The following is a 22,178-nucleotide window of genomic DNA, read 5'->3' on the forward strand; positions in this document are numbered from 1 at the left end:
CTGACATGTAAGGTGTTCACAGAATAATGAAGCAATTTCAAATTGATCCCCCTTTCCCGCAATCTGCTCTGAATTCAGGGAGGGGAGTATGGGGGTCATGGGGACAGGGGAGCTGCCAAAAATTGTTTCTTTCTCCATTCTGCTGACAGATGGATAAAAAACCAAAAACACTTTTAATAAATAATTTATAAAAATTATTTATAAAAGCTTTCTTTGGATTTATAATACAAGGATGAAGACACAGTATTTGCTTACCCAGCCAGATGGGCAAGGTATAAATAATAAAATTATGGTTATTATTGTTGTTGTTATTGTTATTCATTCCACTTCCTAAATTCACATTGGTGAACAGCACCTGAAATTAATTTTAAAGCAATTCCTGAATCATTTTTAAATAATCTGGAATGCATACTGTAAATTAATTAAATACTATTTTGGGAATACTGTATAAAATATATATTACACATATCTTGGAATTAATATCTTTAGAGAGAGATTTTTTTTGTGACCAGACCCCCAGAGGCCATGTCTCCAGGCGGGGGGAATGATCTGGCCTTGGTTGAAACTGGATCATATCAGCATTCAGAAAAAAACGTCATCCCATGAAATTCTCTCCTCTATTTTACACCAGAACATTTATGGTCAAGACTTAGCAGATGAAGCTGTACATAAACACTACTACCACCTATAAATTATACCTGTGGCCTTTCTGATACATATTTTGCACAATGACGAATAAGGCGAATTGCTTCCATACTTGTATCTGGAAAAGCTGCATTGCATGCAAATTCGGACAAGCATTTAACTGCATCCTGGAAAGAATCTATAGTTGCTGGGAAGTGTTTCTCAAACACGATTGCTGGAAGAAAAGAAAGTACAGATGAATAGTTTGAATATCTGCCCTTTAAACCATAGTAAACAACTTCTAAGATTTTTAAGATACAGTTGTTGTCGTGATAAAATCAGATAATGTTGGACCTTCAACTCCTAAAACCCCCAGCCAGCTGGGTATGATGGGAGTTGTAGGCCAATGGCATCTGCTGAAGGGCCACAAGTTCCCTTACCTATGTAGTAAAGCAAAATGATTTTTATTAAATATTATTATTTAGGTTTTACTATGCAAAAAAATTCTGAAGCTAAAAAGCAACACAATAAGAACAGAATATATTATACCTCTTGGCAAAAGGCTGTAAATTATACATGGGTACCATAGGTGCCAACTCCCAGATTGAAAAATCCAGGATCGGCACCGGACGTCGCGCTGTGGCCATTTTGGAACTGGGCAGAGCAGCACCAGAAGTTGCTTCTACGCATGCTCTGCCCATTTCCAAAATAGCCACAGTGCCAGGAGTCGCGCTGCGGCCATTTTGGAACTGGACAGAGCAGCACCGGAAGTCGCTTCTACGCATGCTCTGCCCATTTCCAAAATGGCCACAGCGCCAGAAATCGTTTCTGCGCAGGTCCAGAGATTCCAGACATGCGCTGAAGGAGCCTCCCCGGGCTGGTAAGAATCTGGGGGATTTATGGGTTTTTAAAAAATCCGGGCTGCCAGCGGGAAATGGCTGGAAAAATGGGGGTTTACCAGGGAATACGGGAGAGTTGGCAGCTATGATGGGTACTCACTGACAATGTGGCCTGTAGTTTGAAAGGCAAGTTCAACTATACTTTCATCCTGATCAGATGCAGCCAGATGAAAAACTGAGAAAATATTCTTCCATCCTGAGCGGATGTTTGCTGCTTGGGAATTTACCATCTGGGCTATGCAACGAACAACCATGTCACGAATGGTTGGAGATCTACAACAGAGACAAAATTTACTAACAATTTAGTAGTTAAAACTCTAAGCTTTAGTTTTGTACACTAGAGAATGAAAGAATGATTTCAGGTAGCTCATCCGTTACACATCATTTATTACCTGTTTCTTTTCATGATATGTTCAAATGGTCTTAAGAAGTCCTTCTGGAATCGGAAATTAGCAAGTTCCCCTTTTTCTAAGAACTTCATTGATAACTGCCTTAAGGAATCGACTGCGAAAATAGCTACATCTTCATTGGGGTTACAGCCAACCTAGCAAAGCCAAGTTAGAAACTCATGAAATACAATGTAAAAAGTAAAAAATATACAAAATTATTTAAATCTGTAAATAAATGTATGGCAAAACCAACAGGAAATTATACTCTAACTTAGCATAATTATTTTCTAAAACATTTCTTGAAGTCTAACTTTCAGTAAGTAATTAACTGGTGGTATTTTCAGCACTCAAAATGCTGATGGGGCATTTTTATTATATAAATTAAAAGGTCCAATTGGCTTTGTGGAAGAGCTAGTAAATAGGAGGCATACCTTATTGAAATGATCTCCAATAACTTCCCAGATTCTAGACCACTGAAGCCTTATTCTCCCCATGTTATAGTAAGAAATCTCCACTATCTTCTGAAGGCTAAACATCCGAGGATGAGTGGCAGACAGCAGTTCATCCATAGACACAGCACAAAGCCATCGAACAAAATCCACTGTTAAATCCACAGAGAATCCACTTAATAAATATATATTTTTAAAAAATGTTAATAAACTAGTATGGTAAGCAGTGTCCAAAACTTACCAATAGCATTTCCATCTAGCCTTGTAGATCCTGTAAATATTCTGTCAAAGACACAATTTAACAGAACTGTGTAAGAATTTTTCACGGCAGATTTTTCTCAATATATATGAAGATTAAAGGTCAACAAACCCTACCACTGAATATTTGACATATAAATATATGTGTGTGATTATATTTATATACAGGGAATGGCCATTTTAGGCATGTCCAAGTGATGTGCAATTGCCTATGTGTGGGTCCTTTTGGACCTGAGAAAGGGAAGAATGGGTACGTAATAGGGGCATGGCATGCTTATACACACTCCCCTGATGTGTGCAGGGGCTGCGAAAGGAACCTCTGCACAAAATGGTGACTGCTTGTACATAGCTCTGCTTCTGAGTATCTGACAAAGTGTGTATTACACATGAAAGCTCATACCTTGAAAGCTTATAATTAGTTTATCTTAAAGGTGCCACTTTTTCATCTTGTTATTTATTATGGCTATGACAGATCAACACAGCTATCCACCTGAATCTGCTTGTACATATACTAGGAGCTGTGTCCCTGCATTACTTGCCAACCTTGCCTACAATTCCATCTACCAGACACACACCTCCCCAAGCTCCCCTTAGACCAAGTTGCGGTGGGCGGAACCTTGTTGGCTCCCACCACAGCTTTGACAGGTGGGTAACCCACCTGTCAATATCCCCAAGTCAGAGGTTGAAAACGCAGAAAGACTTAAAACGCCTGCCTCATGCTGATCCTCTCAAAGTTTTGCAGTCATCCCCTTGCTTCCCCTCCCATGCCAGAGGTACAAAGAAGGTAAAAGTGGATTGCAAAACCATCTGAAGTATTCCCATGCTTCTTTTCTGCCCCCGTAACCTTGCCAACCCTTTCCATTTTGCCCTCACTAACTCAGTTGTATCATTTAGTTCTTTGGATCAACAAACATTACTAGTGCATTACTAGAGGTAGTATCTTTTTTTTATTTTAAAAAAGCTAACAAGTAATATGACTATTTCCAATACAGCCAAGATATTTATGCTCCTATACAAACTTCACTATATCAAGCAAAAGGCAAACACAATACCATACCTGTCTACAGCAACAACAACACTTTGTGAACTAGTTTCTCCAATGGATTCTTGAATACTTGCAATCTGCTTCCAGTCCATATTTCCTCCAACTAGCAGATGCATCAATTTTTAACAGAAGGGATGGATTGTTGAAGGGAGGAAGGGAAAAAAGTTACTTTGCAAACACTGAAATAATTATATTTGCTAGCAATACCAAAGATAATGGTAAAAATGGATAAAATCTGCTTCCCACTGCAATGTCGTCTGGCTATTGTTAGGAGCTGTTGTCTGTCAATGACACATACAGCTCTTTTACACAAAGACTGGTGACTTTATGTTAGTAGAAACAGTAGAAGTTAGTAGAAATAACTTTCACTTGTGCAAGGAAAGGTGTCTAATTTTTGCTTTCCCCCCACCCAAATATCCACTGGATTCCTTATATTTCAAAAAAGGGCCCTCCAGAACAGCATGGAATATGATGGAAGCACTATGTACTAGTGCAAAGTCCCATTGAAAATAACATACCTACGTTAGTCCCCTTCAGTTATTTCAATGGGTTACTCCAAGTATGACTAACTTTGGATACAACCCATTCTTATTCTTAATTAGAATTGTATACTGAGCTTCATCTGATCAGAGTGGTTCACAACATAAAAATACAAAATGGGAACACAAAACGAAAACAAACCAATAACCCCAATCCCACAAACACATTTAAAAGGCCACAGAATGTTAATCAGCTGAAGGCCTGGATATAGAGAAACAAATATTAAGGAATAGTAAAATAAGGGAATTTGAGAAGAATCAGTACAAACGAAAATATGAGACTCAAGGTTTTGTTTTATACTGTTTCGTTTTGGATGTGAAGTCTTCTGTTATAAATATTGTACATAAAATGAATAAAGAAGTATCTTTTAAAAAAGAGAAACTTTTTCACCTGGCACTTAAGGAAATGTCATGAAGGTACCAGGCAATAGTACCGTATAGAATATTTGTATAGTTCTCTTCTTTCTACAGGAAAGTCACTGACAAATCTAAACCAGCAACAAGGCAGACATAATGTACTTAAAACAATTTTTCCAGCTAGTAGTTAGTAGTATTTACAATACTTGCCTATTCCTAGACTTGCAAATTCATCAGGTGCCTGATCCTTTGTTCCTGTAAAAGAACCTTCTCGTCCTCTCACAGTCCCAGAGATGTAACGTGGCTTTACTCCAGTACCTATTAACTGTGCCAATTCAAGCTGACTGATGCATTTCAAAATCTTGAATTTAAAAAATACAACAAAATAAAATAACAAATCTACTGAAAGACAGATCATTTTTAACATCAAATGTTAGTAAAGCCTAGCAGTTTTCATCCATACACACAAGCAAATTTCCAGAAACCTTTTAGGTATCTCACACTGACACAAACCCTCTTAAAAACATAAATATACAATTAAATTTGACAATATGGTTTTAGTATATGAAAAAGTTATCTATGCATCATGCAAATATATACACAGAGAATGTATAGTCTACACATTCAGTTATTATATAGCAATTTAAAATATAATCTACCTCATGCCAAGAAGTTCCCAAGTAATTTCCGTCAGTATGAGCCACTGTAATGAGTGTTTTTATTGTATCAATGTTCTTCTGTTTCATTTCAGTAATACCAGAATTCACCGTAAGTAAAGTAAATCTTGCTAGTGCTTGGACATAAGCATCCCTTTCAAGCTATAGGAAGAAAAATGAGCATTTTAATTCATCAGGATTTACCTAGTTCATCTACTGCTAGATATCACAGCAGTTACTACACCATAGTATTGTATTAAGAGAGATGCAAGATGTCAATATTGAAGCCAATGTAATGGAGGGAGGGGAATCACAGGAGACTCTGGCTCCTTCCTTACTGGAAGGTAAAGGGACCCCTGGCCATTAGGTCAAGTCATGGCCGACTCTGGGGTTGTGGCGCTCATCTCGCATTATTGGCTGAGGGAGCCAGCGTACAGCTTCCAGGTCATGTGGCCAGCATGACAAAGCCGCTTCTGGCGAACCAGAGCAGCACACGGAATTGCCGTTTACCTTCCCGCTGTAGGTATTTATCTACTTCCACTTTGACGTGCTTTCGAACTGCTAGGTTGGCAGGAGCTGGGACTGAGCAACGGGAGCTCACCCCGTCGCGGGGATTCGAACTGTCGACCTTCTGATCGGCAAGCCCTAGGCTCTGTGGTTTAACCCACAGCGCCACCTGCGTTCCTTACTGTACTCAAACACAAATACTACAAAAGTTGTGAACCAGATTTTATACAGGAAGTAGGCTTTTTTCTCTTTATGTGTCTGTGCATCATTCCTAGAGGAGTGTGCAAACTGAATTATGAGAGTCACCTACTTTCCTCAAGTTCTGCAAAGAACATATGAAAACAGATACCATTTTGGACAGCTAAAATCTTATGTCATAACATTTTAGTTAAATTTTGTACTGATTCAGCGCTGTTGGTTTTATCTTATTATTGCATTTTAATGGGTTTTATTGAGACGTTTTCTTAATAGGTAGTATATCTATATCTATCCATATAATATAAACAATTGTTCCATACATGAACAAAATTAAAACCCAAAAGGTTATGATCTTAATGAGATAATCAGGAATCCTAACACTTGCCTACTATGGTATGAACTCACTCAACACAACAAAATACAGAAGAAATAGCTCTGATATCTACACTCAGCAGTTTTCCGGATACATCAACATAATGCAGGTACTGTAATGTTGAAGCTTAATCAGTAGTGATTGCTCCCCCAAAGTGAACAGGCTTGGAATTCCTTACAGTTGGTGTACTAAAAGATACAGCAATATATTTTAATAAGGAAGCTTTTCCTATACCAAAAAAATACAGTGGTACCTCGGTTTAAGTACACAATTGGTTCCGGAAGTCTGTACTTAACCTGAAGCGTACTTAACCTCAAACCGAGGCATACTTAAACCGAGGTATGACTGCAAAAGAACTGGAATTACTCATGATGAAACTCAGGTAAACCACTATTTTCTGCCTGTTTTGTGTATGAGAATGTCTTTTCTCTCTTAGTAAACTATTAAGTAGAAAAAGTATAATATGCTGGCAAGGTGCCTGAAGATAACCTTATATCCACTTTGCAGTCTCATGTATATATTAATCTCATTGACATTTGAATTCTATGATTATTTCCATTTTTAAAGTGACTTTTATTTGTTTAACAACGATTATATACTACTAATTGAAAAAAAGCTCAAAAAGAATAAAACAATGTAATTGCAAGTACAAACTGTTATTAAAACATTAAAAAAAAACACCAATAAGCTAAAACCAGAGTAAAATATAACACTATACTGTTGGAAAACCACACCATGTATTTTATGGCGCAATGCTACTATATAATCATGAATATTTACAATACTTTTACTGAACCTTAGAATTCAGTATTACCTGGATGTTAAAAATGCATGCTATTCTGATTGCACATCGTATGCCTTCTAGGCAAAGAGAGGCAACTTCTGTGTCATCACAGTCTTGCAATCCTACACTGAATGCAGCTAAGAATGGTGTCCATGCCAACTAGAATAAAAAAAATAAAAATAAATCATTCAAACAGCAGCACACACTTTAATTATTATGTAGTCCAGATAAATGTGACCAGCATTATAAAGCTATAATGTGGGCAAACTTGATTCACCCGTTGATTTTTCATTTATTTAGTTTTCAATCTATAATAAATAAAGCTTGGGGATGCTGGTGTTTTCCATATGGGTTTATTTACCTGGTCACACTGTTACTGTGTGACTGGTATGGTACACTGCATTTATGGCTGCCATACTGCTAGTTACCAAATTGCCCTGTCCCTACTTCCATGTTTACATTCCAAAGCGGGGGTATTCTTGTTGTCATCCATGGGCTCTCTCTGCATGGCTTCACAGTGCGTTTACTCTGGACAGGGAGTTTGGGAACTGTCTGCTGTGTATGCCAACAGTTGGCCTTGGTTGCCACAGTGACACCAAGCATGCTAGCTCTCTGTATTTTGTGTTGCCACTCTGTAAATTCCTCCCCCCCTTGGGCTTCTGAACAGGCCCAGGATCTGCTGTTACTTTACACTGCCCTCATTTGTGCTTCCATGCTCTCTACCAGGGTTCTGTCCCCTCCCCCATGCTTTTTAACATCTACATGCAGCCGCTGGGAGAGATCATCAGGGGGTTTGGGCTGGGTGTTCATCAGTATGCGGATGATACCCAGCTCTACCTCTCTTTCAAATCAGAACTAGTGAAGGCAGTGAAGGTCCTGTGTGAGTGGCAGGAGGCGGTTGGAGACAGAAGTACTGTTTGTGGGGGACAGGAGGCGGGCAGGTGTGGAGGATTCCCTGGTCCTGAATGGGATAACTGTGCCCCTGAAGGACCAGGTGCGCAGCCTGGGAGTCATTTTGGATTCACAGCTGTCCATGGAGGTGCAGGTCAATTCTGTGTCCAGGGCAGCTGTCTATCAGCTCCATCTGGTACGCAGGCTGAGACCCTACCTGCCTGCAGACTGTCTAGCCAGAGTGGTCCATGCTCTAATTATCTCCCGCTTGGACTACTGCAATGCGCTCTACGTGGGGCTACCTTTGAAGGTGATTCAGAAACTACAATTAATCCAGAATGCGGCAGCTAGACTGGTGACTGGGAGCGGCCGCCGAGACCACATAACACCGGTCTTGAAAGATCTACATTGGCTCCCAGTACGTTTCCAAGCACAATTCAAAGTGTTGGTGCTGACCTTTAAAGCCCTAAATGGCCTCGGTCCAGTATAACTGAAGGAGCGTCTCCACCTCCATCATTCTGCCCGGACACTGAGGTCCAGCACTGAGGGCCTTCTGGCGGTTCCCTCGTTGCGAGAAGCCAAGTTGCAGGGAACTAGGCAGAGGGCCTTCTCGGTGGTGGCACCCGCCCTGTGGAACGCCCTCCCAACAGATGTCAAAGAGGAAAACAACTACCAGACTTTTAGAAGACATCTGAAGGCAGCCCTGTTCAGTAAGGCTTTTAACGTTTAATAGATTACTGTGTTTTATTTTTCTGTTGGAAACTGCCCAGAGTGGCTGGGGAAACCCAGCCAGATGGGCAGGGTATAAATAAATTATGATTATTATTATTATTATTATTATTATTATTATTATTATTATTATTATTACCAGATCCTTGTGCATAAGATTGCTTGTTAAGTTATTTATTATACATTTAGGTAGCTAGTAATTGACACTGGCAATAGTGAAATTTGTGTTCTTAGAAAGCAAAGAACTGCTTTCAATAGTGTTTTAAAATGTAAAATATTCACTTATCTAGAAGAAACGTAGTCAAAGTACAAAAGCAGAATATTTATGAGACTTACCTTGAACATTGGTCTTACATGTTCCAAGTGTGTTGCGCTTGTGAAAGGAGCTTGAACATGGCTCACTGCCTCCATCAGCGCTTTAGCTGTTTTAGCCATCTGCTCCATTTCTAAATTATAAAGAAGTCGCCTCTGCTTTTCACTAGCTACATCTGGAAGCAAGTGTATCTATTATATTTTTAAAACATTTTATTCTATTCAAAATCTAAACCAAGACAAAACAAATATACAAAGAAAAGCATACTTATAACACCAGCAATATATGCACAACTTGTCACAATCATGTTGATACATTTTTAATCAAAGAAATAAATGTTTTGCGTCTATAGGTTTCCATCCTATTAAAAATTGTTTTGTTTGTTTTCCTTCCTACATTCTAACGTGGTTTGTTTTTAAATAACCAGCCAGTCATATATTCTACCCGCACTGTAGGAATTGCTGTCCTTCGCTGCTAGGCATACAAAATCTAGCCATTAATACAATGCACATATACATAATTATTTACTGGAAACCCACTGGCAAATCTATTGCATAACAAAAACAAGAGTGGATCAATTTCCAAATCTCTGTGTTATTAGATCTCTTTTATTCCTTATCTTTGCTCAGTACTGTATTGGCTTCAGACATCTACCATATATGAAAACATTTCCACTTTCTTATTAACAGTTCCAACACTTTTTGCTAACCATACCAATATATAGAATTGGAATACATTTGCCCACTTTACCATATAATGTTTGACTTGTTTCTCACAAGACAAAGACACAATGGAATGTTTTTAGCTTTTAAACAAGATGTTTTCAGTTTTCAAATTGGGGAAGGGATGATATGCTAAAGGAGTAGAGGAAATTCATGGCACAATTAGACAGGCATCACTGGATGTCACCCCATTGAAATAATCTAAAGAAGGTATTAGGAGCCCATGGCTCTTCAGATGTTGCTGGACTGCACATCATAAGCTCCAATAAGCATGGCCAATGACCAGGGATGATAGAAGCATTGGTCCAGGTTCCCCACTCATTATCACAAGTGATTTATCATCCACAATTTAGCCACACACATAGATGGAAAAGGACTGGTTTGGAAGGATAAGGGGGTGGTGGGATAATTTGCTACACCCTAACAAAACCCTGCCTACTCCCTTGAAAATATTGACTCCAATATATAATATGTTGATATTCAGAGCTGAAATTTGAACAGTTAATGGTTGCAACAAGAACTATTACAGATTTCATGAGTGTTATCAATTGCAGGAGAGAAAGAAAGGCCAACCGTTTGAAACATGCCTATACAACTAGAAATTTAGACAAGAACAGGTTCAGTCCCAACAAAATCATGGTTGTAATAAAAGCACACACAATACATATGCTGGTTTCAACAGAAAGCTACCGTGTTTCTCATATTATAAGACACGTCTAATATTTATTTTTTCCTAAAAAACACACACTATGGCTTATTTTCAAGGGATGTCTTATGTTTTCCTCCTCCTGCTGCTGCGGCCGGCATTGCTGCTGCACCTATCACTATGTCTTATTTTCGGGGTGTGGCTTATATTCCTTGAATGCTTAAAAATCCTGCTATGGCTTATTTTATGGGTATATCTTAAAATATGAGAAACAGGGTACATATATATGAAATATGAAAATGCATTTATTTTAACTTCCCTCCTATACTGCAATTTAGTGCATTTTTGCTGTTGCCATTTATTTGCACAGGTTTATATCTCTATATAAAGACAGAGAATGCAGAAGAGTAACGAGATGTGTACGCACACTTGCTCACTGATATATATATTTTTGAAAGATACATTATAACAAGGCAGTTTTATTAGGTTGGTTATCAGTATCAACAAGAAAGCGAAAAGCAACAAATACTCTGTGAAGCTTGGTATGCTGTGGGGGCTTACTTTGTTTACTTGTTTTTGTTGGTATTGTTAACTCTTTTGTTTCCTTCATTGAGATCTTTTTCCCTGCTATTTCATTATATATGGCAGATAGATATTCTTCAGGCAGATCCTTGCTATCATTGATACCTCTGTTCATCTTAATGTATTGTTCTTTTGTCATTTTATTCTTTACCTAGAAATTGGGGGGGGGGAGCAGTTTAGTATTAGCCATGAAAGCAACATCAGTAGTAATTACAACAGGATGTATGAATACATAGTCACAGAATCTACCAAGAGAGGCACCTTCAAGAAAAAATATGACTCAGGGATGGATCCGATCTAGTCCACACACTCAGATATATATCTCTCTCCTCCATCACCCACCAGTCGCCACTACTGTTGATTAAACGCCATCAACTTCATACTGACATAGAAGTGGGCTATAAAAAGCAGAATGATAATGGCAGCTTCCACATCTCTCCAAGGGCGGTTCTGAAGAAAAAGGCTTGGTTCATATTCAACACATGGTGCACTCGAATGGACTGCCTAACAGCATTCACCAAAATTTGTGGGTGCCTTTCAATAATATATCTGTTCTATTAATAGTGCTGGTAACATCTAAGCAAAAGTATGTTTTATTATGTTGGTTTCCTTATCTAAAGTACTGTAACACATTCATATGCAGAAATGCCCTACTGTGGCAGAAAACAGCAGACTTTATAAAATTATTTGTACCTTGCCTTTCGGCCCCCAAAAGGGCTTACAACATAGTAACACAATACAAAAACTGGGCAGAACATTTAAAAGGCGCACGCACAAACCCCACAATCTAACCAGACAAATCTAATTGGCAGGCAAGAATTTAAAGCAGGTCAGAAGCCTGAAGAAATAAGCAAGTTTTTACCACCTGCCTAAAAATCATCAACATGGGGGCCATCTGGAACTCTTGGGAAGGCATTCCAGGGTCAAGGGGTTGCAATCAAGACTTAAGATGCAGGAGGAAAATAAGATTTATTTAAATCAGAAGTAAAGTCAGCTTAAAATGGTGCTGGTTTAATAAACCTGAGTGAGTCACTTTGTAGATTCAAGTTATAATTAATAGGTTCTAAGTAATGTACCTGTGGGCTATGGAGATCTGTTGTCAACATGATAATTGAATAAGCCAAGACATAAGCAGTGTCAGCACTAGCAAAGAGGGTTTGCCTGAAACAAAAAATATATATAATCAATTTCCCCCTTTATCCAGCTATAGATTAGACAAAGGCAGGAGAAAGCCACTTACCCTTGGTTGCATTCCAAGTATCTAGCAGCAAATTTCTCCATCAATCTATCTATTTTCTGAGCTTCTCCCGGAAGACGAAAGCCTTCCAAAAACATGCGCAGTGCAGAAACAAAATCCTTTGCTGAAAAGTCATGCTGGTCCACATATGCATACATAACTTCCTTATTAAATTTATCATTGTCTCCTAGGAACTCCCCAGCTTGAGTCTAAAATGAAAATAATTAAATACAGGTCAGGTCAACATGTATACAACCAAATGGAAAGTGATCCAGCCATACTGCATTTTTCATTTTTTAAATATTTTAAAAATAAACACCCAAAGTATGCTGCTGTCTTGGTTGCTGAAAAATGCAATCCACACTACAGCACCGGAAAGTTTATTAGATCAAATGAAGTGCTAGACAGGGGAAGAAAACCACCTTCCTTCCATTTAAAAAAGGACAAGAAACTGGCTGACTGCCAATATAAGGAAGAGAGCAACCTCACATTAGGATGGTATCCTCCAGGAGTTTACTGCACTCCCCCAACCCCCAGTTCTATGAACTGTTGCCCACAGCATTTGAGACAATTAGGTTCTGTCCCATAACAGATTCTGCATCATTCAAGCTCTGAAATTTGAACCAAGATCATACATGCCCAGAAGATCATCTTCACATCCATCTTGACCTATAAGATGCTCTAGATTTCAGAAGTGTATTCACACAAATTAAAAATAAAAATGGAAGAGTACTGTATTTGTTCTTTTAAGAATGATCCTATGCTGCTGCACCAAGGAAACCTGGGATAATTTTACTTGCTGAAGCCAGTAAAGGCAGTCTTCTTCACCAAGTATTTAGAAAGGGGAGAGCAGTTATATTAGATAACACACTACAGATGGGAAAACCTTCCATTTATTTGTGATGAAACTCTTAAGATGCTTGAAATGGGATGATATATCCATCTATTATAAATACATAATCAGCTCTAAGTTTGTGCAAGCTATACATATTCCAGATAGCCAGTAGGACTATTCTTATAATGTAGTCTCCTGCTCACATTGCAAACTACTTTTGTAACTCTGGGGTGCTTACCAAGCAGTGGGGAAAGTGGTATAAGGGCTATTGCTGCTTCAATTTGTTTGGTCACAAGTCCCGCTGAACATGTGAGGCCCTTGGGTGTGCTTAAATGAACTCTCTGGGTTGTAGCTATAAACACTTCTTTACCATTACTGTACACAGTTATGATAGGAATACTGGTAAGTTTAAGTCTAGCTCAAACTATTGCAATTGTATTTACAAAGTAAATCACATATAAAATACATTGGACATTAATAACAGTTTTCTTACAGAGTCTAATCTTTCTTCTTGATGCAAGAACTGGGCAATATCTTCAGGAGTAGTACCAAGCATACCTTGCTCTTGTAGGTACTGAATTCCTCTCTTTGGTTTCTTATTAAACCTGTATGTTAAATCACATGTTCATTAATCACTGAAAATGCACATACAAGGTGAAAACATCTGTATGCTGAGGGGGATTCATAACTTGGCATCACAATCATCCCAAGACTCATTTAAAAATCAAAACCCAGAGAAGCCATAATTTGAAGAGTAAGAAACCCATCCCTAAGCAATAGTAAATTAGTAGCAGAAGTTCCAATTTACCATACTGTTAAAATATTTGAATGCAGTTTTGTGGGGTGGGGAAGCTGAAGAGAGGGGAAAAGGATATAAATATCATATTTTAACACCAGGCTGTCATATTTCCACCTCGCAGTTCCTCATAACTAATTCTTATTACACATAAGAATTAGATTTTTACAGTAAATTCTAAATTCCTTATAAATGTCTATGAAATATTACTATTCTACTTCTCATTGACTTTATATCTATTATCACTGTTGTTTCCACCTGATCTTTGTCCACACTTCTTGTTTTTGAGGTTTGTTTTTTAAACAATTGCATTCATATCCTACTCCATGTCCAGCAGTTGCTCAGGAAAGCAAGAAATGGGGGGGGGGGGACTACTAAAGTTTTCAGCATAGAAGATGTAATTGGGTAACACCTTAGTGACTGTGAGGTAAAAGGCCAAAAGAAAACCAGAGTCAAACTGAAGCTAAAATCCCAAGTGCACATCCTAGAAAATAAGTCCTACTGAATTCAGTTAAGACTTAAATCTGAGTAATGTTTATAATTGGCCTATAAGACTGTAGTCCTCGAAATTTTATGTAAGTACAGTTCCAGTGAAGTTTGCCTTTGAGCAAACTGCACTTTGAAAAATAGATGCTACAATATTCTTTCTTCAAAGGTATTAAAAGGTAGCAGATAAAAGAAAATGATAACAGGAGACTCCCCTGCATTCTGACAATTTACATTATAGATTAAACAAATAAACTTACAAATCTATTCCTTGTTCTATTATTTCCTTCTGTTGCTTTAGAACCTCAAACTGCTCTGGATTGTCAGTACCAGACATCTGTGTGCTGTAGCTACCAATTCCTGATGAAGCTGTGGAGTCTAAGGAATTTAAGCTGCCATATCGGTTAATTGTCTCAGGGTGTTTTGTTTCAGTGCTGTCTTGTTCTGTGGGTTTTTCTTGTCCTGCACAAGAATAGCAAAAGAAAGTGACCTTTACAAGTTAGTTGATGTTTTTAGAAGTTGCCGATTTGTGAACTGTCCATCATCACATTCAAAGTCTAGTTATTAATAATATTTAGTAAGATATACATCACTAGTTCTATGTGACAGAGAGTTATAACATTAACATTTTTTGGGGGGGGGGAAATGAACCTAACAAGAATATCAGATCTGAAGGTTGGAAGAAAATTAATTTTATAGAAGAAGAATAACAAAAAGTTGAAAGATTTAAAATAATACAGTGGTACCTTGGTTCTCAAACGCCTTGGTACTCAAACACCTTGGTTTTCAAACACCGAAAATCTGGAAGTAAGTGTTCCGGTTTTTGAACATTTTTTGGAAGCCAAACGTCCGATGTGGTTGTCGGCTATTGTTTCTGGGGTGCCTGCACCAATCAGAAGCTGCACCTTGGTTTTTGAACGTTTTGGAATTCAAACGGACTCCAGAACAGATTAAGTTTGGTGCTTTTGTTTTTGCTATTTATTTTGTGTTTTTGTGGCTTTTTCGGTTAATTTGTTTTTGTGACTGTGTGGAACCCAGTTCAGCTACTGATTGACTGATTTGTGGCTGCGGAAATGGATAAAAGCCCCCCATCCAAACAATGACTATCATCAGTGCAGGTAAGAATTTTTTAAAAAAAAAATCATCTACAATACTGTCTTATATATTTTATAGTACAATACATTGATTATTGCTTTTATTTTATGGATCAATGCTCTCGTTAGATAGTAAAATTCACGTTAAATTGCTGTTTAGGGATCGTTTGTAAAAGTCTGGATTAATTCCTTTTGCATTACTTTCTATGGGAAAGCATGTCTTGGTTCTGGAATGCTTTGGTTTTGGAACGGACTTCCAGAACGGATTAAGTCTAAGAACCAAAGTACCACTGTACCCTGACAGATGTATTATAATGTGTTATAATAAATGTGTTATAATAAATAACAAATGATACAACCCTTTACCAGAGCAAAGCACGCTACAATTCTAGACATTGTGAATCTTTGCAGCACATTATATGATGACATGAAAACAGCTTACATAACTGTAAAGGATGTAGGAAACTGTCTGGCAAGTGGCTGTGGGAAAACTACTGCAAATGGAAGAGCTTTTCCCAACTTAACAAAATGTGAGAAGAGATAATTCTGTGTTTCTGTCAGCACAGGGTATTGCATGATCTCTTGCACAACGTCTCAAAATATGTGCTTCGGTAAGAACGCGGTTGTTTGAAATCTCTTGTGCAACAATTTGTAGAACAGTGCCAACACCAGGATTTCCTCTACGGGTGTCTCTCTGGATCCAACGCTCTATTATTTGCAGACTTCACACATGCATCCAAAGCCAAATCAAACCTGCAGCTGCAGTAATTTACATATCTGAGCAGGGCAAGTTGTCATACTTGTTGTTGTTTAGTCGTTTAGTCGTGTCCGACTCTTCGTGACCCCATGGACCATAGCACGCCAGGCACTCCTGTCTTGCACTGCCTCCCGCAGTTTGGTCAAACTCATGTTCGTAGCTTCGAGAACACTGTCCAACCATCTTGTCCTCTGTCGTCCCCTTCTCCTAGTGCCCTCAATCTTTCCCAACATCAGGGTCTTTTCCAAGGATTCTTCTCTTCTCATGAGGTGGCCAAAGTATTGGAGCCTCAGCTTCACGATCTGTCCTTCCAGGGAGCACTCAGGGCTGATTTCCTTAAGAATGGATAGGTTTGATCTTCTAGCAGTCCATGGGACTCTCAAGAGTCTCCTCCAGCACCATAATTCAAAAGCATCAATTCTTCGACGATCAGCCTTCTTTATGGTCCAGCTCTCACTTCCATACATCACTACTGGGAAAACCATAGCTTTAACTATACGGACCTTTGTCGGCAAAGTGATGTCTCTGCTTTTTAAGATGCTGTCTAGGTTTGTCATTGCTTTTCTCCCAAGAAGCAGGCGTCTTTTAATTTCGTGACTGCTGTCACCATCTGCAGTGATCAAGGAGCCCAAGAAAGTAAAATCTCTCACTGCCTCCATTTCTTCCCCTTCTATTTGCCAGGAGGTGATGGGACCAGTGGCCATGATCTTGGTTTTTTTGATGTTGAGCTTCAGACCATATTTTGCGCTCTCCTCTTTCACCCTCATTAAAAGGTTCTTTAATTCCTCCTCGCTTTCTGCCATCAAGGTTGTGTCATCTGCATATCTGAGGTTGTTGATATTTCTTCCGGCAATCTTAATTCCGGCTTGGGATTCATCTAGTCCAGCCTTTCGCATGATGAATTCTGCATATAAGTTAAATAAGCAGGGAGACAATATACAACCTTGTCGTACTCCTTTCCCAATTTTGAATCAATCAGTTGTTCCATATCCAGTTCTAACTGTAGCTTCTTGTCCCACATAGAGATTTCTCAGGAGACAGATGAGGTGATCAGGCACTCCCATTTCTTTAAGAACTTGCCATAGTTTGCTGTGGTCGACACAGTCAAAGGCTTTTGCATAGTCAATGAAGCAGAAGTAGACGTTTTTCTGGAACTCTCTAGCTTTCTCCATAATCCAGCGCATGTTTGCTATTTGGTCTCTGGTTCCTCTGCCCTTTCGAAATCCAGCTTGCACTTCTGGGAGTTCTCGGTCCACATACTGCCTAAGCCTGCCTTGTAGAATTTTAAGCATAACCTTGCTAGCGTGTGAAATGAGCGCAATTGTGCGGTAGTTGGAGCATTCTTTGGCACTGCCCTTCTTTGGAATTGGGATGTAGACTGATCTTCTCCAATCCTCTGGCCATTGCTGAGTTTTCCAAACTTGCTGGCATATTGGGTGTAGCACCTTAACAGCATCATCTTTTAAAATTTTAAATAGTTCAGCTGGAATATCATCACTTCCACTGGCCTTGTTATTAGCAATGCTTTCTAAGGCCCATTTGACTTCACTCTCCAAGATGTCTGGCTCAAGGTCAGCAACCACACTACCTGGGGTGTATGAGACCTCCATATCTTTCTGGTATAATTCCTCTGTGTATTCTTGCCACCTCTTCTTGATGTCTTCTGCTTCTGTTAGGTCCTTACCACTTTTGTCCTTGATTATGGTAATCTTTGTACGAAATGTTCCTTTCATATCTCCAATTTTCTTGAACAGATCTCTGGTTTTCCCCATTCTATTGTTTTCCTCTATTTCTTTGCATTGCTCATTTAAGAAGACCCTCTTGTCTCTCCTTGCTGTTTTTTGGAAATCTGCATTCAGTTTCCTGTATCTTTCCCTATCTCCCTTGCATTTTGCTTGCCTCCTCTCCTCCGCTATTTGTAAGGCCTCGTTGGATAGCCATTTTGCTTTCTTGCATTTCCTTTTCCTTGGGATGGTTTTCGTTGCTGCCTCCTGTATAATGTTACGAGCCTCCATCCATAGTTGTCATACTTAGCAAACAGGAAAATCAACTTCACTACATTTCTGGTCAACACGTCACTAAGGAATAAGAATGTCAAAACAGCTTACCTAGGGTTGTTTGAGAGTTGGGATTTACATACTGATCCTTACTCCATTCCACCATGCACTTCAATATGGAGACTAAGCATTCAAGTCCCTTCTTTCTCAGGCTCAGCTCCTGCAATAATTTGTATATATTTGCAAAAAGATTTAGGTAATATTCAATGTTAATTTTTTTTTCTACTAGAAACATGAGATATGCCATAGTTTTTACCTGAATGTTGGTCATTCCAAGTTCCTGGCTGCCTCTTCCTTGAGCAATCTTGGACAGGTCATTAACTAGTCTTTCAAATATGTTTGCAGCATTCAAATCACAATCATAGTTTACATAGATGTCCACTACACTCTGGGCATCTGTAACGGGAACAAAATTATACATTGAAAAGCTTTGCTAAGTAAACATATAGGCATAGCAACAAACCCCCTCAAAACTAGCAAGACATGTGACCCTAAACCTTTGAAAAGCAAATAGGTTTGCCCAATGGAGTAATACCTGCGCATATCCTTGTCAGTGTTTGTATAACCATCCATTTATGATCAAAGGAGCTAGTAGAGGTTTCTAAGATATACAAAAAAATCTCTTTGAAGAAAACCTAGGGAAAATGGTATGGACAGAAAGAAGTTACATTTATTTCCCAAACCCTGTATTTCATTCATTAACTGTTATAATCCAACATCTTCCCCATGCAAAGCTTAACATATATAGAATTCATATCTTAATCTTGCCATATAGATTTAGCACTGATGCTAATAAAAGTATGTTATTCCCTTCATCAGGACAATAGGCAGCCATGTGTTGTACAGGAACATTTTAATTCAAGGGAAATGATTCATAGAGTTCTTGTAGGTCACAAAGTCTAATTTTAACAGTAATTGCATTCACTCCAATTACTATTCTATCAGCTCTGTTAAATTGCATTTGGATGTCCTGCTAGGGCGGCAAAGTTGAAAAAAGCAAAACAGAAACAAAAAACAGACAACCCTGGTTTAAGAAATCCAGGATCTGTGCATTGAAGGCAGCGTGCAGAGGTAGGTAGGGTGGAAATGGTGCCTGGATTAAATGCTTGTTCTTGGATTCATAAACCATGAAAGAGAACATCCCAACTGGTTCTTAAAGTGCCCTTTTCCATTTGGAAAAAGAACATCCTTGAATACAATGCTTTTGTCATCTGACAATAGCTTTCAGACTAGTTAATATCCTAGGGCATAAGCAGCAATATCTACATACTTAAGAATCTTCTGCCTCCAAGACATTAGTCAATTGTGTAAAGCCTGTTGATAGAGGTATATAAAAAAATGTGTTCATCACTTTCCCGTGGCTGGAAGCCAAAGAGCTACTTATGACTAGCCCATATTGTTGTTTTTGAACTTTTTGGGGAACCAGTTCAACCCAATGTCATGTCAAACAACCCAGAACTCTTAGAGCCTTTTTTGGGAGTCATAGAACTAACTTCACAATTCTTTAGATTCTTTCATCTAAGTAGCTAAGTACCGTTATTTTGTCTCTATATGAGTTAGAATATGACATGTCAGGTTATTGTTTTTAATAAATCTCATCAGCATGGCTGAATAGAAGTTTTGAGAAAAGTTTCTTAAGAGAGGTACCCACTTTCCACCAAAGAGACACATCTAAATGGAAATTTCCTATATTTTATATATGCACACAGTGCCTACAGGAAATGGGAAGACCAACACACAAAGCTAGTATTAAAACAGCCTGCAACTTTATCACAAACAATTGTAACAAGTATCCATCCCTGTTGCCACATAGCAAATAGGAGATGAATGGCAGAAGGCAGAGCACACACAAGACTAAATCCTCATCACCAACTCTCATCTTTGCCACTGGAAAACGATAACTTCCTGCCTTTTTCCAAAGGCGGAGGCAGAATGTAAGAAACTGTACAGCGCTTGTCATTTCAAAATGCAAATGACTTATATATACATTTACACAGTTATATATTTTAATTTAGTATGTTTTCTATTAGTATTTCTGGAACCACGAAGAAACTCATTCATTTTAGGTATGAGCTTCATAAATTAGCAAGAGGTATTTGTATGATGAAAAATTAATTTGGTGTCTTACAATGACCTTTTCGAGTCAAATGATGTATTGAGTTTTACCCTATACTTCTCAGGTACTTGGTGTTAATCAGAGGTAAGAGCCAAGACAATGCTTTTATGCTAGTCTGACTGAAGCATCAGTTTCAATTAAAGCTGTTCAGTATTTTAATGGATGTATTATTCTATTGCTTTGTTTTATTATGTTATTTTATCTTCTCTTTTATTGTAAGCAGCTTTAGCTATGATTTTAAAAGAAAAATGGAGTATAAATCAATCCCCATGCCCACGTGTTCTATTTCAAATTTGCATAGAGGCCTTCACACACAAACACACACAATATAGGCCCTGCTTCCAGCATCTAGGCTGCAAAGATCACGCTGATAAGGGATTACCTCCTACGCCAAGGTCTATAAGTGAAGCCACACAAACTTGAAGTCCAACATACTAACGACAGGTGAAGATGGAGTGGGGGATGGATGTTCCTGATTCCCTATCTGAACATCTGCATGAGGGTACAATTCTATTCTCTCCCCTCACCACACTGCCCCAACTAGATGTTAACTGAAGATTTATAAGAAAAACATTACACAACATGAAAAATCAACTGAAATACAAACTAAAACAGCAACATTTTGGTACAGATAATGTATAAAATCAAGGAGAGCAGTGGCCAATAATACAGTAGCAAATGAAATGCTCAACTAACAGTTAATTAGTTAGTAAACTCTGGCCAGCGATAAAAAATGCTTAGATAAAAAATGCTGCAGTAAATTGTGCTCTTGATAAGTAGCAGTTTTGGGTTGATTTATATGAGTTTATTTAAAATAAGGTGGTCACTAAACCTAATGAAGTCAAGTTAGTTTGAGGCTAAAATGAAATTGTTCTTTTATGGACCTTATGTATTTTAACTGAACAGTATGCGATGCCTAGAGGGATACTGAATTACTTCAAGTAAGATGCTTAAATTGCTGGATGTTGTCTTACCTCAATTTGCATTTTCAGGTGAGTCTTAAAATTTGAAAGTAGAGTAAGGAATATAGAAAGCGAAAGTTCAAACACTTCTGGAACAGACGAGACTCCGTTTTTAGACAGTGCAACACAAAGATACTGCTTGATAGCATTGATAAACATTTCATTTGTCCTGAAAACAGGTCCTGCATTTTGCAGAATAGACAGCAGCAACTGCAATGAAAGGATCTTTGACCGCAATTCATGAGACCTAGAAGGAATAATTGCAGTTATTTGAACAATTCGTGGGAGATATTTCTCTTTATAAAAACTACTAAGAACGTCTCTAAGCCATTAGAAAATCCTGGGCAATTTATAAAATATAAACCAACCACTTAATGTATTAGACAACAACTATTACACAATGATTTACTGAAAGTGAGTGCTTACAGTAGAGCACACTGTGCATTTCATACACCCCAGGCACAATACATCAATCAGGAACAGTAGTTTAATCACTTTCATTGCTATGAACAGCACCTTGACCTTTATGGAGCAGTTACAATGTTCTAAACGCTAGCCTGCCAATTCCCAAAACACTCATGTCAGCTCTCCTAAATATCCCCCCTTTGTGCACTGAGAGGGGGAGAAGGGGAGAGTTCTTTTTATTTCTAAATCATAGGCACAAGATAAGGATAAATTTTGTTCCCTTTGACGGCATGGGAGATTTACATATCAGTTGTGTCCAGTATTTTCTTTGCGGGGCGGGGGGAACCCAATACTACAGTTGCACTCACCTGAAATGTAGTTTCCCATTCCCAGTTCCAGGGCAGCAGGATTGGTTGCTGGCTCCTCCCCCTGATCAAAGGCAGGAAGCAACCGTTCAGGAGGCAGGGCTCCC

At 38.5% G+C, this 22,178-nt stretch overlaps 1 protein-coding gene across 3 annotated transcripts in view; it reads right to left on the minus strand.

Moving 5' to 3' along the window:
• Window positions 1-22,178, minus strand: part of ARFGEF1 (ARF guanine nucleotide exchange factor 1) — a 65,368-nt gene that overhangs the window by 13,349 nt on the left and 29,841 nt on the right. For 2 of the 3 annotated variants that reach the window (XM_060277764.2, XM_035125747.3), the window contains 19 exons: window positions 21,314-21,548; window positions 18,756-18,858; window positions 18,480-18,619; window positions 18,275-18,383; window positions 14,576-14,777; window positions 13,527-13,638; window positions 12,202-12,407; window positions 12,038-12,122; window positions 10,941-11,112; window positions 9,035-9,186; window positions 7,109-7,237; window positions 5,220-5,378; window positions 4,771-4,921; window positions 3,677-3,767; window positions 2,603-2,643; window positions 2,344-2,513; window positions 1,916-2,067; window positions 1,624-1,796; window positions 699-859 (listed from right to left, as the gene is read on the minus strand). In XM_060277764.2, the coding sequence (XP_060133747.2) occupies window positions 699-859; window positions 1,624-1,796; window positions 1,916-2,067; window positions 2,344-2,513; window positions 2,603-2,643; window positions 3,677-3,767; window positions 4,771-4,921; window positions 5,220-5,378; window positions 7,109-7,237; window positions 9,035-9,186; window positions 10,941-11,112; window positions 12,038-12,122; window positions 12,202-12,407; window positions 13,527-13,638; window positions 14,576-14,777; window positions 18,275-18,383; window positions 18,480-18,619; window positions 18,756-18,858; window positions 21,314-21,548 (2,743 nt within the window). The remainder of the gene's footprint in view (window positions 1-698; window positions 860-1,623; window positions 1,797-1,915; window positions 2,068-2,343; window positions 2,514-2,602; window positions 2,644-3,676; window positions 3,768-4,770; window positions 4,922-5,219; window positions 5,379-7,108; window positions 7,238-9,034; window positions 9,187-10,940; window positions 11,113-12,037; window positions 12,123-12,201; window positions 12,408-13,526; window positions 13,639-14,575; window positions 14,778-18,274; window positions 18,384-18,479; window positions 18,620-18,755; window positions 18,859-21,313; window positions 21,549-22,178) is intronic. The other variant, XM_035125749.3, reaches the window with a different exon arrangement.

This window comes from Zootoca vivipara, chromosome 8 (genome assembly GCF_965207765.1).
Source record: "Zootoca vivipara chromosome 8, rZooViv2.hap1.1, whole genome shotgun sequence".
In the NCBI taxonomy this organism is placed as follows: Eukaryota; Metazoa; Chordata; class Lepidosauria; order Squamata; family Lacertidae; genus Zootoca; species Zootoca vivipara.